General features: G+C 58.7%; 1 protein-coding gene across 1 annotated transcript in view; it reads right to left on the bottom strand.

Annotated features, from left to right (window-relative positions):
- Nucleotides 1-4,293: 4,293 nt before the first annotated feature.
- CLPTM1 (CLPTM1 regulator of GABA type A receptor forward trafficking) overlaps nucleotides 4,294-12,593 on the bottom strand; it is a 28,149-nt gene continuing 19,849 nt past the window's right edge. Inside the window, exons 6-14 of the mRNA XM_082862569.1 lie at nucleotides 12,055-12,140; nucleotides 11,116-11,236; nucleotides 10,281-10,525; nucleotides 9,112-9,205; nucleotides 6,738-6,928; nucleotides 6,375-6,470; nucleotides 5,934-6,069; nucleotides 5,133-5,300; nucleotides 4,294-4,927 (exon numbers count right to left, since the gene is read on the bottom strand). Of these exons, the coding sequence (XP_082718695.1) occupies nucleotides 4,668-4,927; nucleotides 5,133-5,300; nucleotides 5,934-6,069; nucleotides 6,375-6,470; nucleotides 6,738-6,928; nucleotides 9,112-9,205; nucleotides 10,281-10,525; nucleotides 11,116-11,236; nucleotides 12,055-12,140 (1,397 nt within the window). The 3' untranslated portion in view covers nucleotides 4,294-4,667. The remainder of the gene's footprint in view (nucleotides 4,928-5,132; nucleotides 5,301-5,933; nucleotides 6,070-6,374; nucleotides 6,471-6,737; nucleotides 6,929-9,111; nucleotides 9,206-10,280; nucleotides 10,526-11,115; nucleotides 11,237-12,054; nucleotides 12,141-12,593) is intronic.

Raw genomic sequence — 12,593 nt, 5'->3', positions numbered from 1 at the left:
ATCCTACGTAAAAGTTTAAAGCTAGGATGTCAGCGGTAGGACTTGTCTGTTTTGTTCCTTGCTGTATCCCCAGCACCCAGAACGGCGCTTGAAAAACAGTAGGTGCCCAATAAGTTTTTACTAAGTGAATGGATGGATGTTTTTTTCCTCCCCACAGCTCCTCCAAGTTTCCTAATAGCCCGTAGCACTTTCAGCTCAAAGGCTCAGTAACTTAGTCCAGGAATGGTAACAGTGTAGCCCCCAGGATACATATTGAGCTGAGTGCCTGACCCCTGGGCTTACCTGGGGGCCTCACAGATACCTCACACCTTGCACCAGCATCAGAGGAAGGTGATAGAATTGGAATTACTGCAGAGAGGAGGAGACTGAGGCTCAAAGAGGGGCAGCCATTTGGTTAGATCACATTTCTAGGCCTATTCCTAAGAAAGATGGGATGACATTAAGTCCCAGCTTGGATGCCGGGCACCCTCAGACCACAGAGCCAAGGTTTGATGTCCTCTGTCTCCCTGTGAAAAGTTGGAGTGTTCCATTTCTACTCTTCATGGCCTACATGGACTCACTGATTCAGTCGACATACATTTATTGAGCACCTGCTGTGTGCCAGGGCCTGCACTGGGTACTCAGGCACAGCGCTCACCAAGCCAGCCCTGGCACCTGCTCGTAGGAGGCAGACTAGTCTACAACAGTTCTCAAGGTTGTGGCCCAGCCCTTCAGGTGATATGATGCAAGCTCAAGCTGGAGAACTACTGCTATAATGCAAAATATGGAGCAGACTTTTTCTGCAAAGGGCCAGATAGAAAATATGCTCTGCTTTAGGCTTTAAGGGCCAGACAGTTTCAAAACTCAACTCTGCCACAGCACAAAATCTGCCAAAGACCATACAGAAACAATGAGCATGACTGTGCTCCAATAAAACGTTATTTTATGGACACTGAAATTTGCATTTTGTATAACTTTCATGTGAAACAAAATATTCTTCTTGAGATTTTTTCCAACCACTTAAAACATCTAAAAATTACAGAAAAACTGGAAAATGCTGGTTTTGGCCTTCAGGCTGTAGTCTGCATATGATAAGGGCATTGCCAGAAATGCTATGATTTGAAGGTTCAGAATCAGCCTGCCTAAGTTCAAATCCTAGGTCTGTCACTTACTAGGAGACCTCAGGAAACTGACTTCATCTCTGTAAGCCTCTGTTTCCTCATCTGTAAAATGGGTGTAATAGGATGGTTGTGAGGATTAAATACTAATAATAGTTGACACGTATAGACCTCTTTCATATGCTAGGCGCTGTTCTAGCACTTTATGTCACATTACTTTGTGAGACTTCGGACACATTGCTTAATTTCTCTGGGTTTCAGTTTTCTCATCTGCTCTTGTGAACATTTGACTTAGAGTCATTGCACACAGGGTAACAGTACCAGGCACTGCTCCAAAAGCTGGAGACACAGCACACAACACAATAGACAAAAGCCCCTGCCATCATGGAACTGAAATCCAAGTGGGGGAGACAGATGGAAAAGAGATAAGCAAATATATGTCTGATGGTGATGGCAGTCTTACAGACGATTAAAGCAGGATACATGGCTTGAGTTTGAAGGGTAATATTTGGGTTAGGAAGTTTAGGGAGGGTCTAAGGTGACATCTGAGCAGACAGCTGAGACAGTGAAGGATCCACGTGGATATCTAGGGAAGAGTGTTCAAGGCACAGGGAAGAGCAAGTGCAAAGGCCCTGAGGTGGGAACATGCATGGCAATGTTGAAGGAACAAATCGCAAGGAGGCTGGAGTGGAGTGACAGCTGGGGAAGTAGTGGAGATGGGTAATATTAAATTTAAGGAAGCGAACCACACGCAGCACTTAGACTAGAGCTTGGCTCATGATAATAACTGTTGAATAGTGGCTCCTACGTGTAGGAGTAGGAGCCTACCTGATTCCCCTCTGCCCCTTGAAATGTCAGGCCTCACAACTGTTTGTTGGGTCAACGGCTGAAAGGACACATCAGAAATCCTCAGCGTTCAGGATTTCTGTGGGGCTCTGAGCCCCATAAGGGCAGGCCTGGGGCTGTCTTGATCCCTGCTGTGTACACAGAACCCCCAGCTCAAAGCAATGTCCAGGGGAGGGGCTCAGGAAACATTTGTTGACTGACTGTATGTCAGTCTCTCCACCGATGTCTTAATGCAAACCTCATCAAGGTCCACACTTCTGGCTGTGTGCCTGTGTCTGTGAAAGTCAGGATTATGCAAACATGCACTCAGCAAATGATCCCAGAGCGACTCCTCTTGTGCTGTGGACACAGCAGTGACCAAGACAGCTCTGGCTCTGTCCTCACGGGGCTCAGTCCAGTGGAGAAAGACCTGTCTCCAGGTAGTGATGACCCACAGCAGGCAGGGCTGGGATGTGGGAACCCAGGGAGCTGGTGGGTGGGGGTCAGTGTCCCAGAGGAGGTGGTCAGGAAGGGTTTCCTGGAGGAGGAGCCATGGAGCTACAAACTGGAGGATGCATAGGGCAAGGTGAAGAGTTGCGTGCCTGGAGGTGTGTCTCAGTTTAGGGAAGGGTGCCAGGAGGTAAGCAGTCACAGCTAGTTAGAGCAAGGGAGATGAGGCTGTAGGAGTTAGTAAGTCCCCTCCCCCCAAGGTATCGTTCACCACAGTTAGCAGCCTGGGCTCTTCTCCCAAGGGTACTGGGGAGCCATGGTAGGTTCTGAACAAAGAACGGGCAGGGTCAAGTTTGTGCTTCAGAAAGTTCTGGCTGCTGGGGACTTCCCTGGTTGGTCAGTGGTTAAGAATCCTCCTGCCAATGCAGGGGACATGGGTTCTATCCCTGGTCCAGGAAGATCCCACATGCTGCGGAGCAACTAAGCCCGTGCGCCACAGCTACTGAAGCCTGTGCGCCTATAGCCCATGTTCCTCAACAAGGGAAGCCAGCACACTGAGAAGCCAGCACACTGCAACAAAGCTCGCCGCAACTAGAGAAGGCCCGTGCGCAGCAACAAAGACCCAAATCAGCCAAAAATAAATTTTTAAAAAATGGTTAAGATGGTAAAAAAAAAAAAAAAAAGACTCCATGCTTCCACTGCAGGAAGCACTAACTTCCACTTAGTTCCTGGTCCAGGAACTAAGATCCCACACGTAGCCCGGGCTGGATGAAAAGTGAATGGGAGGAGCAGGGGACCAGGGAGGAGGCTGAGCTGGGATCCCAGCCTATGAGGAGGAGCTGGGACCGGGTGGTCTCAGTGCAAGTGAAGAGGTGAGAATGCCAAGCAATTGTGGGGTACAGCTGACAGGCCCTGCCAAAGACTGTGGGATGAGGATTTGGGCAGGGGGTAGGCCAGTGAGTTTAGGTGGCCTGAAAGCCGACACCCCGCTTGGTTCTATGAGCTCAGCAGGGGAGGGAGTAGAGCAGGTCTGTGGCTGACTCAGCGATGGAGCCTGCAGAGTGTGTGTGTACATAGGTGTCTGCACACAACTCTCCTGGGACCTCGTGGATTCCCTGCCTGGCTCTGCAGGGCACTGTGGTGGTGGAGCCCAGGGGAACCTGACTTGGTTCCCAGCCCCGGGCCTCCTCTCCCAGAAGTGTTGATGAGAACACCCCCCCCAAAAATAAAACCTGGGAATGTGGGGTCCCAACCCCTCAGAGTGCAGGGTCACCCAGGGGCCTCTGTCTCCTCATCCACAAAGTGGGTGAACAGTTCTGGTACCCAGCTTGCTGGGAAGGCATACATGCCACATACTAAGAGTCTGGCTGGGTCCTTGGCACAGGCAGCCCTGAGGGTGCTGATGACACCCCAAAAGCTATGGCCGCTACAGCTGGGCACCACTCTGAGCCAGGATTCACTCCCAGGGTCCCCTGGAGACGAGCTCATAAGCCCAGAGAAGCAAGGTCAGGCAGCCAAGGTCCCAGGATTGCTGAACAAGGCAGGCTAATGGGACGGCATCAGTGGTGGCTAGACGCTCCTGCCCTGCCGGGCAGTGTGTGGCCAGGAGATAATCAGTGGCACAGGCGAGGCTCCGCGCCTCGGCGGGTCTCGTGGTTAAGAGCACTGGTGCGGTGAGGTCATGGCGAGCAGCTTCCCAGTCTGTGAAATGGGGACGGTTACGGAAGCCCCCTCAGAGGGCTCCTGGGAGAGGGAGGAGGAGGAGAAAGGGCCTGGCCCAGAGGGTCACTGTCCCCAGTTTAGCATGTCCCGCGTCCTGCAGGTCTCCGTCTCCCTGCCAGACTCAGGAGAGACACCCCCACCTGCTCTCCAAGGTGGCAGGGGAAGGAAGGCACAAGGCGGGGGGCTCTGTTGAGTTTAAGTTAAACACCCATATGAATTTATTAAATCCAGACTGTGTTAAAGGGCGGCGGTCTGGGAGGAGGGAGTGGTGGGGGATCGAGGGACAAGATGATGGACGGCCGTGGGTGTCCCAAAGAGGGGCCCGGCCCCTGCCCCGCCTGGCCCACCCCCTCGGCAGTGCCATGTCAGCTTCACCATGATTCCTGATGGTGTTGGGCTGGCGGGGCGAGATGGCTGGAAACACGGAGGGACAGACAGATGGTGCCTCCACAAACGACGCGCCCTGGCCCCCACACCACACACCGGGCCCCAGCCCGATCTGTCCAGGGAAGCGGCGACCGGGAGGGGAGGCGAGGGGGCCGGGGCGGCGGGGGTGGGGGTCACCAGGAGCGGCTAATCCCTTTTTTTGTCCTCTGCTGGCTTTGGAGGGGCTTCCTGGGGCTCGCTGTCAGAGCTGGCCCCCTGGGTGGGCCTGGTGGGCGGGGGTGTGGAGGCCTCCTCCCTGGCGGCGGCGGTGGTCGTGGTGGGGGCGGGGGCCGGCGGGAGGGCCCCTGCTGCTGTCGGGGCCTCGCCACTCATGCCAAACTCGTTCACCCGTGTGGGGTCGACGCGATAGATCCACCGTTGGTAGAGGTAGATGAAGAAGACCACATCTGGGGGTGGGGCGAGGGGGCAGCGTGAGGGGAAGGGGCAGGGCCCACCGGCTCACTGTCAGACTCGGGGCAGGGGGGTCCTGCAAGGAGTGGGCTGAGCCCCCAGGCTGAGGCCGGCGCGCCTCCCTCAGACCAGGGCCCTGCCCGTGCCCAGCTCTGGTGGGAGCCTGCCGGCCAGCCCACCCACCTGCCCACCGGGCCTCACCGTCCCGCAGGCAGCCGATCCGGTACATAACAGGCATCTTGATGACAAAGGCGAACAGGTCATCAATGAAGGTGTTGAGGGCCTTGTAGGTGAGCATGCGCCAGGGCAGGTGGGCCACAGACTTGAGCTTGTAGTTGATGAAGAGCTGGGGTGTCATGGTGATGAAGCCTGCGGCGGTGAGGAAGGGGCGTCCTGACCCTCCACCTCTTTGACTGCATTTCTGGCCTCTGTCCCTTCACTCACTCTGTCCCAGCCACACTGGCCCCCGTGCTGCTTCCAACACCCCAGGCACATCCTACCTCAGGGCCTTTGGACTTGCTCTGCCTTCTGACAGATCTCTGCACAGCTCCTTCCTTGGCACCTTTCAGGCCTCAGTTTACGTATCATCTCCTCGGAGAGGTGATGATGGAGGTCAGGGACACCTGACCAGCCTCCACGCCCTCTCACCCTGGCCCCTTCAGAGCACTCATCACAGGCTGTAACTCACTTGTCTGTTTACTCCGTCCGTTCCCCTGAGGACGAGGACTGAAATGCACTGTCCAAGGCTTCCCGGAAGCCCTCCCTGACTCCCAGACCGGACCGGGCACCTCTCTGAGGCTGTCCACGTGCCACCCCTGCTCCCCCTGAAGTGTCCCTGTCTGGAGACAGGTCTGTCTCCCGCACTGGACCCCAAGTGCCGGGAGGGCGGGGCCAGGCTGACTCGCTCACTGCCGAGGCCCAGCACGGCCCAGCACGCGGCTGAGGACTGCTGCTGGACGCCTGGCTGACTGCGGGGGCCGCGTATGGTGAGGGCCTGCTCACCGAAGGTCAGCAGGAAGCCATAGAGCATGCTGAGCACCCAGGAGTACCAGCCCTTGTGCTCCAGGTACAGGAGGCTGTAGACGGCATAGCAGCCCAGGAGTGGGAAGAGGATCCAAGACAGGTACCGGAACGCCATCTGTGGGGCACAAGGTGGGGCTGGGACCCAGCTCCTTGGGCCCCACCTGGCACCCCTGCTCCCCGCCCTCACACACCCACACCTGGTCTGGCAGGCCAGCCCGGGGGAATTTCCAGGTGGCCCTGGGAACTCTGGACTCGGCCAGGAAGTATATGTGGCTGGCAGGGGACACTAGAGGGTATGATGCAAGCCATGAAGCATGGGGCTGTCAGCCGACAGGCAGACATCCTAGCCATGTCCTGGGTCCCCAGGAGCGTGTGGGTACCTGCAGACCCTCCCTGAGGCCCACTGTGGGGGACACTCACGTCGTCATACACTTTGGTCGAAGACTCAACGTATGTTGACTTGTCTTTGAAGGTTGGGCGGGGGAAGAGTCCTGCCACCTTGTGCTCCCGGTCCAGCTGCGGACAGGGAGGGAGGTTGCAGTCAGCTGCCACGCTGGCTCCTGTCCCCCAAGCCAGTTCCAGCTCCCGCCCTTCCCCACCGTTCCCAGTTCCCCTGCCCCACGTGTAACCCGAAAAATCCCCTGGTGCGAAAATCCCCTTGGTCTTGGGAGTGTGGCAGGCATTGGGAATCCCCTAGGGGCCAGCTCCAGGGTCTGGCTGGGCCACACGACCCTGCTCCCAACCCCTGGCAGCTTCTGAAACAGCATGGCAGCCTGGCCTTACCCGGACATCCATGACCTTGGTGATCTTCCAGAGGTCGATAAGGACCCCGATGAAGACGCTGACCTGGACCACGAAGTTGGTCTCATTGTCCAGGATATAGAGGAGGACCACGAAAGACTGGAAGACGCCAAAGAAGACGGAGCGCACGGACAGGCCCTCCAGGGACTGCCGGCTGTTCCAGAACTGGATATCTGTGCACAGGAGTTGGGGAGGAAGCCAGGAGGGTGAGGAGCCCCCGAGTCCCTCCCGCAGCTCCCTCAAGCCCCGTCCTCCGTCCTCCTCACACCCCCGGGGCGGCGCTGGGTATGCCACGGGAGGAGGGTGCACACTACTCCCCCTTGCGGTGAGAGTCTGCTCCACAGGCGCCAGCCGGAGCCCCAGGCAGGCAGGATCTCTGCAGCCTCACACTGGACATACCCTGCCCCCCAGGGTGCGGTCGGTCCCTTGCCTGGCAGTGACGGTGGCGGAGACTGCTGCCATGTGCCACATCCCTAAGGCCACACAGCCTGACCCAGCGGTATCTGCATGGAAGCCGGGTCTGTGTGACAACAGACCTGAGCTGTCCGCCGTGGCACCGTGGCGCCTCCGCTGGGTGGGAAGGTCTGGGACACGCACATCAAGACCGCCTCTTCCAGCCCACCACCCCGAACCTGTGAAGGAACCAGCCCACATTCCCTGGCGGTCCAGGGTCCAGTGGTTAAGACTCCGCGCTTCCACTGCAGTGGGCGTGGGTTTAATCCCTGGTCAGGGCACTAAGATCCCGCATGCCGCAAGGTGTGGCCAAAAAAAAAAAAAAAAAAAAAAGGGACCGGCCCACAGACACGCTCAGGACATGCACAGGGGCCATGGGCTCTGCTCTCCAACCAGAGCTTCTTCCAGTACTACTCTCCCGGGCCCCCGCCACCCCCCACAGGGCCCAGCTCAGCCCCTCTCCCAGCCCTGGTCTTCCCATCGGCCAGACGAGGAAAACGGCACCACTGGACTCTGCCTGGGCTGTGTGTCCAACACCTGCCGCCACAGCAGGCCGACCCAGCACGATGCCCTTCTTCCAGGCGAGAAGCCATGCCCGAGGTCACACAGGGGCGAGACCCGGGTGCTGGCCACCCCTCCGGCTCTGACTCTGATTCCAGAGCTCCAGCACACCCGGTAGGCTTACACCTCTCCCTTCAAACCATCAGACCCTGAGGAGATATGAAGGGGACACTCACAGGAGCCCCCCCAATCCTAACTGGGAAGAATGCGTCTGAAGACAGCGTTCTGGTGGGGGTGGGTGGATCCGAGTTCTGCCTCAGACCAGAGAGGCAGCAAGCACAGGCTGTAAGGCTGGGCTCGCCCAGGGCCCATGCCCTTGCTCTGTGACCCTGAGCAAGTAACCACCCCCTCTGTGCCTTCATCTGTCATTAGGGAAAAAGGGACCCTAGGGGACCCAGCTTGCAGTCAGCAAGAGCGTTTGCAAGCATGCGCCCACCTGGCACAGCCAGGGCTCCACGCACCACGGCTAACACGTGCCTCCCTACTGGGGTGAGCACCACTTACTGTTTGGTTTTGATGTCATAATTTTCCAGAAGGTAACTCAATCATGGCAATGTCCTCTTAATAAGAATGATGATGATAATAATAATACCCATTACTACTGCCACCTCCAGAAGCTGCAGAGCAGCAGGCCTCCTTCAAACCAGGGTTCTCTAGGACAAGGAAGAAGTGGCCAGCAGGGCCTGCAGTATGGAGAAGGCTGCCTGGATCTAAATCCTGGCCTTGCCACTTGGGAGCTGTGTGACTGTGGGCAGGTAACCAACCTCCCCAAGCCTCCGGGTCCTTGCTATGATAGTGGGGGTAACGACGCTTCCTCACGGGGCTGTGGCTGCAGGGCTCAATGCGCTCACTGGAGGGCGCTCCAACCGTGCCTGGCATGTGGCCGGTCCCCCTCAAACGCTGGCCATCACCACTGCTGGCCTTTGGAACCTCGGGGCCCTCTGGGACAGGGCTGTCACTTTCCCACTCAGGTGGGCCCTGTCCACTCAACCCGAGGGGTCTTCCCCAACAGGCGGCCTGCCGGGCAGGGCGGCAGAAGCAGCTCTGGGGCTTCCCTGCTCCCCGCCTTGGAGTTCCCCGGCCCTGCTTCCTGGTGGCTGTCCTGGCCTTTGCCAGAACGCCAGGCCCAGCCCCTCCCCCAGCACCACGCCCGGTAGATGGGAGTTTCTGGGCTGGGAGTTGGCGGCTGCTCACCAGGCCTCTGGAGAGTGGGGCTGACAGGCCCCAGGTAGGGGGAGGGCCCAAGAGGAAGAGGGAGGGAGCAGGCCCTATCCTCCCACCACACACCCCCTTGTCCCCAGTCCCCCACGGCCTCTCACGGGGCCCAGGGTCCCACCCTTACCGTTCTTGAAGGCCAGGAACTCAAAGACACTGTGGACAATGGACACGATGATGGTGAGCGCCAGCAGGTAGGGGTTGGTCTCTAGGAGGGCAACCTGGGGTGGGGGTGGGGGAGATGCTGTGAGCGCTGCCGTGCCCTCATCAGCCGACCCATCTCTCCTTGCTCTGGGCCCCGGAAGAACCTCCTGATATTCCCCAGACCTGACCCCAGGGCTTCCCAGCGGGGTGTGGTGCTGGCCAGGAGGAGAGCAGGTCAGAGATGGGTAGATGCGCACAGAGAGGTGGGCGAGGGATGCACGGAGAGGGAGGGAGAAAGATGGAGACAGAGGAGAGATGGGGAGACAGTGATGGGGGTAGGCAGAGAAATAACTGAGAGAGATGAAGGGACTGTCAGAGCCAGGGACAGAAACCCAACACCAAAGACAGCCCCGGGCAAGCACAGACCAGGCTCAACAAGACAGACACAGGCAGAGAAGAATTTTCAAGGACACAGTGAGAGGGAGCAGACACATGGAGTCAGAGCCCAAAGTCGGAGGCACAACATGGGGCCGAAGAAGCAGGGAGGGGTAGATCCAGACCCTGAGGGCCAGGCCTTGCAAACAGAAAAGCCGTGACAAGGAGGACCATGGGGACTTCCCTGGTGGCGCAGTGGTTAAGAATCCACCTGACAATGCAGGGGACACGGGTTCGAGCCCTGGTCTGGGAAGATCCCACGTACCGCGGAGCAAATAAGCCCCTGAGCCACAGCTACTGAGCCTGCGCTCTAGAGCCCGTGAGCCACAACTACTGAGCCCGTGCTCCGCAACAAGAGAAGCCACTACAATAAGAAGCCCGCGCACCGCAATGAAGAGTAGCGCCCACTCACTGCAACTAGAAAAAGCCCGTGAGCAGCAGTGAAGACCCAACGCAGCCAAAAATAAGTAAATAAATGTAAAAAAAAAAAAAAAAAAAGGAGGACCGTGAAAGCCTCAGAGGCAGGACACCCAGAGTCAGCCAGAGCCAGAGGGCCGAGTGCGTTTCCTGCCCACTGCAGGGAGGGCAGCTGGGAGGTTGTGAAACTGTGGGCAGGGGAGCATCCGCTCGCAGCCCCCAGGCCATCGGCCTGGCCCACTTCCCCTTCCCCTCCTGCCGCCAGGAAGGGGCTGGGAGCCTCCCGCCACCCCCCCCCACCTTCACCGAGTCCTGCTCCTCATCTGACTGCTCGTACAGCTCGTCGCCCAGGAAGTTCCAGGGCGACTTGGTGCTCTGGGCAGCGTAGAGCTGCCAGCGCCAGAGCGAGAGCGGGCAGAAGGAGACGCGGAGGGGCAGGCTGGCCAGACTCTCGTTGATGGGGTAGTAGTCCTTCTGCAGGTTCCAGTAGTCGTTGAAGTAGATGATGGGGTAGTAGTCACCGCTCACGGCATCAAACTTCACATCTGCAGGCACACGGGGCAGGGGTTACCGCTCAGCCTGGACCAGAGGCCACAGGCACCCACGGGGGTGGGGAGACCCCTCAGCCTCCGAGGACAAAGGTGTCAAATTCGGATGTTTGCAGGGATCCGGTGGGGCCCCTGGGACAGAGACTGGGGCACAGGGAACATTTCTGGGCTGTGCCAAGGAGTCAGGGAGAGGGCAGGCTAGGGAGGGCTGGGTAGGCCCTGGCTGAAGGGGACAGCTGCAGCTCAGCTCCAGACTGTGGCTGCCCCGAGGCTCTCCACTCGTCAGGCTTCAGTAAAAGAAGTCAGAAACCTGGGTTCCTAAGTGATGCTGCCCCAATTTCCAAGGCTGGCAACGGATGCACCTTTTCCGAAAAAAGCTCATGGCTGGATGAGACCAGTTTGGACACAAGGTGGTCAGGGCTGGGGTCACCAGGGGGTGTGGGAGGAAGAGAAAGGGGAGTGTCTAGAGGGGCAGGGCAGGAAGCTTGGGAGGGTGGAGACCTAGTCAGAGATCTCGGGCTGGGGGTGGGGCCAGGAGACAAGAAAATGGCCTGGTCAGGAGCCCGAGCGGGTGGCCGGGGGCTCACACTGGTCCAGGGGAGGAGGCACGCTGCCCTTCACCCACGGCGTGTGGTCGTCCACAATGTTGATGGTGATGTTGGGGTGCCAGTGGGAGATCACCTCCACAGGCCCGTAATCCTCAGCCCTCTGAGGGGAGACAGGGGGTGGTGGGTCTCAGAGGCACCTGCTCGCTTCTTCCTGAGGACTCCCGTGACAGTCGCGACAGCAGAAGAGCAACCACCACAGCGACCGCTGGCCGAGGGCTCACCCTGGCCAGTCCCCGCACCAGCCTCTAGACCCCGCTGCCCTGGCTGCCCCCAGCCACCTGACGGAGCAGAAAACCCAGGCCTGCCCATATGGATGGCACGGCGCACCAGGCTGCAAAGTACAGCCTCACGACCGCACAGTGTGGGACCTGCGTGCAGCCTCCGTACTCAGGGGCCGCCCTCCCGCCTGGAACCACCTCGTGGAGAGAGGAAGACTCTTGTGCCACCGCGGGTTAACGTCCCCGGATTAACCGGGAGTATTCCTTCTAGAGCCAACGTTAGCAGGTACCTCATCTGTGCCGGGCCGAGCCCGGGCTCTGGGGTCCGGCTGCTTGGGTGTGAATCCCAGCCCTGCCACTTCCTGGCTGTGATACTTCGTGTAAGTCTCCTTGTGACGGGACTCACCCAACAGGGCTGGCGCGAGGCTTCCAGGTGGGTGCGTGTACGGCGCACAGAGCACCCGCCCTGCCACTGCTGGAGGTCAGCTGTAACCTCGCCGGCAACGCCCCCACTCCCTGAGAGCTAGCTCTACGTTCTAACCCAGTTTCCAGGGAGGGAAACTGAGGCTCAGAAAGGTGAAAGCCCCCGGCTGCCAGCGGCTCAGTGGTGGTGTCAGAAGACAACCCCCGTGGTCCGGCTGCTGGGCTGGGAACGGGCCGGACGGCACCCCCAGAACTCGACGGCTCTGCTCGTGTTTACCTTGATCATTTCTGGGTCAGCTTCCGTCTCTCCCGTCAACAGGTTCTTGGTTTTCTGAAACCGCCGGCGCTTGTATTTGTTGATCACTGAGAGCGAGGAGGCAGGGAAAGGGGGTGGATGTGAGACCTGCTGGCACTCGCGGGCCCCAGGCCTCTGCCCACCCGGTTCCCAGCTCCCACTCTTCCACCCACCAACCGACAACGGCAACCGGAAAGCCTGCACTGCCTTCTCAAATCTCACCCCAGTCCCAGGTTCCCCATCTTTACAGTGACACCGGCATCCACCAAATTGCACGAGGAGTCTCCTCCTCCAGGATTTGCTGCATCTGTTCCATCAGCCCACCCCGGGTGAATGGCCCCTCCGGCACAGGCCTTAGATACGAGCACTGCCTCCCACCTCCAGAGCCCCACCCCAGGCCGGCCACGGCGCCCCCTCCTGGATGACCGCAGTCACCTCCTCACTGGCCTCCCAGTGGCCACTCTTGCCCCTAAGATCCAAGTAACTGATCGAGTCATCCCACTGCCTCAGAATCCTAGACA

The sequence above is a fragment of the Leucopleurus acutus genome (genome assembly GCF_964270905.1).
Source record: "Leucopleurus acutus genome assembly, chromosome: 20".
NCBI lineage: Eukaryota > Metazoa > Chordata > Mammalia > Artiodactyla > Delphinidae > Leucopleurus > Leucopleurus acutus.
This window is presented reverse-complemented; position numbering and strand designations above follow the sequence as displayed.